Here is a 4825-nt window from a genome sequence, read left to right on the forward strand (position 1 = left end):
AGGGGGGGGGGTTGTCCCAGCCCGTGAGACATGTATTTACTTGGCCTAATGTCCTGTCTTGTTGTGCGTTTGCGTGAGGCGTTTGCGTGAGTGCACGTTTAAGTCTAACTTTTGTAACGTCTACTGCCATTGTTAACGACCAAGATAAATTTCTCCCTGCGAGATGAATAAAGATTGTCATTGTCATTCTACGAAAAAATTCTTAACTTATTTTTCATTATGCAAGGTACTTTTGGGGGGGGGGGGGGGGGGGGTTCTTTCACCTTTCTATTCCTTTATCGGGATAGAACGAGGGTAATTTTACGTTAATGTTTGCATATTTTTATGCATTAAAAAAAAAATATCTGTTGTTGGTGGGTGTTTTTTACCCACAGATCGTTTTAAATGCCAATGTAATAAATTTCTTAAAGTCTTTTGAGTCAAGCAATGCCAATTCAAGTCATTTCCATTAGTGAATATACTGTTGGCGTTACCATACTTTTGTCTTTCTCGTCTTAGCCGCAAGCCCTGTGACAAATGTTGAGCTGGAAAGTCTACCCTTGACCGCCCAGGGAAGGCTGGACCTGAATGTTAGCTGGGTCCCAGGTTATCGGAACGGGGAAACTACCTTCACTGTTGTGATCAAGGAAAAGGAAAGTCTCACCTCAGGAAACTTTACTGAGAAACAAACGCGCACGTTTGAAGGTAAAAAATTGTTTGCTTTGGGTTAGTGGGTTTTTTTGGGTTTCATTTTTGGTTCTGTGATGTGTATATTTTGTTCACGTTGTGTTGTTGTTGTTGTTGTTGTTTGTGTGTGTTTTTTTAAACTTTGCCCAATTCTATCATCTGGCGCTGTTGTGTTTAGTAATAACAATAAACTGTGCAGCATTTTGGGTTTTGAACTTACCTGTTAGTCTTAAACACACAGGAAAATATGTTACAATTAATATAAATAAATACATTAACTCTTTTTATCCGGGCTACGAGTATACTCGTAACGAGGACCAGTCCGGGCTACGAGTATTCTCAGAACAGCGATACGGTCACGTCAAAGTAGCTAGTTCTGCTTGTCTGAATATTTTAATTTTCCAATGAACAGTGGTTTCTTTGTTTTTGATGGGTGTAGAAGCTTGAAAGATGTCTCGAAAACGCACATTCACGACCGACGAAGTACTTTTTGAAGTGGCACTGGGTAGTGAGGGGGAATGATACTAATTTGATGAAAGTGACTCTGAAATAAGTGCCGTAAATTCCGTTGTGGAAGATAAGAAACAGGACTTAGACTCATCTAATAGCGATTCATATCATGGTGAAGGGGTCAGAACTGAAATTCGTGCTCAATGGGTAGGGCTAGATCTAGATCTATAAAATCTAATGGGACGTCGTGGGCGCGGCAATCAGGGTCAAGTTCGAGGGTGGAATACACCTCAAAATCAACATTGTGCTATTGATGTATTTCCTAACAACATACATTTACAAAAACTACATTCAACTCCTAACATAACTGCCAAATTTCCTTAAAACCTTACAGTAAATGTAAGAAATATAGCTCTTTGAACTATACGCACTGACTTCCGACGCATACGGCGCGGCGGCCCCAGGACTGGTACAGAGTCCGTGGGGGTACGGCTAGGATAAAAAGAGTTAATAAATAAGTAAATACATATGTTTCTTCACTCTTATAACGTTTTTTGGTAAGTTACAAATCTAAGTGTTGCCATAGCCCCAACTGGAGATGGTTGCAACAACTGGTTAGTAGTGAATTGTTTAGATCATCCCTAGTGGAGTCATCTTTACCATGTCACCGAAGGTTCCGAAAGTTTGCATGAAGTCTCATACTATGGTGGTGACTTTGTCAGGTATTCTTTTTTTTTTTTGTCCCGTGTCCTGATTTTAGTGCCGATATTTGTTGGTTACTTAAGAATGTACTGACATGGTGCAAATTGTTATGTTTTCTAGAGAAACGAAACAAGGGAAAGGGGAATTGTTAAGTCAGTAATGATGATGCTGATGATGGTGATGGTGATGGTAATGGTAATTGTGATGGTGATCATGAGGATGATTATTTAGGTTGGCGATGATGATGTTCTGATGTTGGAAATGACGTGCATATTAGTCTTAGTGTTAAGTTCGTTTGGCGCTTACTCTAGATCCGCGCCAGGCTGTCCTGGGGGGCAGGACACAACCCTCATTCCCGACTCCTCACATAGAGTGACCAAAAATTTGGAAATAATTCATCATCTTCATCCCTAGCATTTAATAAAAGTATGCCGAAAAATCACATGGCGGCCGTTTCCAAGTGATGACATTGTTAGTGTGTTTGTTACCCTACGTCTATACTATCATATTTTCAAAACAGTGAAGGGAATGTGGCCAATAATCTTTGTAATATTAATTTTCATAGCCAAAGCAGACTGACTTGGGTGCTTACAAGTTATTGCTATCGTCGTTCGCAACTGGTCCCGAGGCACTTCTGTGATTGTCGGAGCATGTGCCTGAAAAACCATGCCCAGACGACCAGAGAATTACAGGATTACTTTGTCAGTATTAGTACCTAAACTACTGGGCCAAGACGAGTTTGTAGGAGGGAACAGACAGAGATACAAATTTTGCTTGTATGAGGGTAGTGTGTTTGTGTTTGCCTCAGTATGTTTTGTCTTTTCTTAATATGTGTGCCACTTGCGTTGATGTTAGTCGGACATATCTTGTTAATTATACTTGTATCTCACGGATTGTTTTCAATCTGTTTGCTTATCAAAAATAATAAATACCACTACTTGTGGGTTGACCTGTTGGACAACTCACCGTACCGGGGCAAGTGGAGTCATCACAATACAATGAATCCACTTTACCCGGGGGAAGCCCCCCTATACATCCTAACAGTACAGCCCTCCCCAGTTCAACCTTGCATGCTACCTGTTAAACACAAATTTAAAAAATAAAAAAATAATAGTAATGAATAATTTTTAAATAACATTTTTTAAACACTGAAAAAAAACAAAAACAAGACTAGTAATAATAATAAATGAATACAATATCATCTGGTTGGTTGGGTACTCCAAAAGTAGTAATAACACGGATGTTGTTGTTGGTGGTGGAGGTGGTTCAGGGATGTACATATTTTGAGCCTTACCGTCCGTATTGTTGTTTTTTGTTCAGTAACGTGTACCCTTTGTGCCTTTAGTCTGTGGGTGGTTGGTGGGTGCTCTGGTGTTGTTTGCTCCTTCTTTCCTATCAGCCTGATTTCCTGTAAAGACTTCTCTATTGACATCCACCCCTTGGCGCTCATATGACCTTATGCAGTTGTGAGCGCTGTAAAACCTCTCCTAAAACAAATTCTTTCCTTTCAAACGTTCATCGGTGGTTGAATTAAAAGGCAGAGATTTGTTTTGGCTCCCTCCTTTCGGGCTGTCGCTCGCTTTGAAAAATTCAGATACAATACGTCCTGAGATTAAAGCACACGACATCTGCTGTCTTGTTTGCCTTAGAAGTTTGAACGTACAATCCGTTCATTTAGTGGTCAAAAGTAGTTTATAGTACTCTTCAATACTGAAGGCTGTGAGGAATAGATCTATAACATACTATAGTGTTTTCTTTCTATTGGTCAGCATGTTTGTCTGCTGTAGGTTTAAAAAAACCCCAACTGACTGGCATAACATTTGTCCGGCAAATATGAGGTTAGGTTGGGGGCTGAGATTTGTACAAGTTAGACAACAAGTGTCTTTAGGCCATTCCCAAAGTATAACTGTAAATGGGCTGATTTATCAGTGTCATGCTCATACTGTGCCGGAACAACTTAGGGGGAACTGCTGCTTTTTCTTTCGTCATCCTTACTATCGTCATTTTTCCTCTACTTCTTTCGTATGTTTATCACTCTCTTGTGAACTGCTATTTCTGGGGTGCCTTGATAGGCGAAGCAGACTTTGTGCTGTTGAGGCTAGAGAGGTGAGCAGAGTAAGCCTGATTCCCCATTTGGACTTCTCTGTTGGCACCCACTCCTTGGCACTCATATGACCTTATGCAGTTGTGAGCGCCGTAATAGCTTACTAAAACTATAACAAGACCTCGCCTGATGTAATAATTTTATTCTTTTGACAGATATGATCTGACATTACAGCTGTCCAGTTCAGATATCCAGTACAAGTCGGTCCTTAAGTGATATCAGTATTGTCCAGTTGAGATAATTCTGTACAAGACAGTCCTTAAGTGATGTTATGATTTATTCTTTTCACAGATACATCTGGCATTACTTCTGACATTCTGGAGAACGTGCTTGGCCACTGGGTCTATGAAGTGACCGTTGAAGCCAAAACCAACATGGGTGTGGCTGCTGTATCAAGACCACAGACCATTACAACATTATACAAACGTAAGTTGATGGGAAACCTGTACAACATTCCACAAACGTAAGTTGATGGGAAACTTGTACAGCATTATACAACTGTAAGTTGTTGGGAAACTTGAGAGGGAAGGTGGGACATTTTGTTCTTCGAAAGATGGCATGGGTGCATGAATTAAATCTCATTTCCCTATGAGCGATCTTTGTTAAGCCTTGTTGTTCTTACTTCCCCCAGCCCCAGGACCTGTTACTGCTCTGACGTTGACAAAGAGTACCCAGGTGGCCTCTGACGTTTCCCTGAGCTTTGGATGTCCCAAGGAAAAAGAAAGAAATGGCGTCATCACAGGCTTTTACATTTCAAAGTCGGATCGCGCTAGGGACCCAGTGAGTACATGTTATGTGTCACAACGCGGTGGAATCAGGCGCTCGTCATTTTCGAGGGGCATATGGAGTTATTGGTATCACCTTAGAGCACGTTTACTTGTTTTTGCTTTTGAGGAAAAAAAA

At 40.7% G+C, this 4825-nt stretch overlaps 1 protein-coding gene across 1 annotated transcript in view; it reads left to right on the forward strand.

Moving 5' to 3' along the window:
* The window catches only part of LOC101846579 (tyrosine-protein phosphatase 10D), a gene marked incomplete at its 5' end in the record, with an annotated part of 32812 nt that overhangs the window by 5681 nt on the left and 22306 nt on the right, over positions 1-4825 (forward strand). The window contains 3 exon segments of the mRNA XM_005097439.3: positions 499-684; positions 4214-4348; positions 4554-4702. Of these exon segments, the coding sequence (XP_005097496.2) occupies positions 499-684; positions 4214-4348; positions 4554-4702 (470 nt within the window).

The sequence above is a fragment of the Aplysia californica genome, unplaced genomic scaffold, assembly GCF_000002075.1.
Source record: "Aplysia californica isolate F4 #8 unplaced genomic scaffold, AplCal3.0 scaffold00154, whole genome shotgun sequence".
NCBI classification, from domain to species: Eukaryota; Metazoa; Mollusca; class Gastropoda; order Aplysiida; family Aplysiidae; genus Aplysia; species Aplysia californica.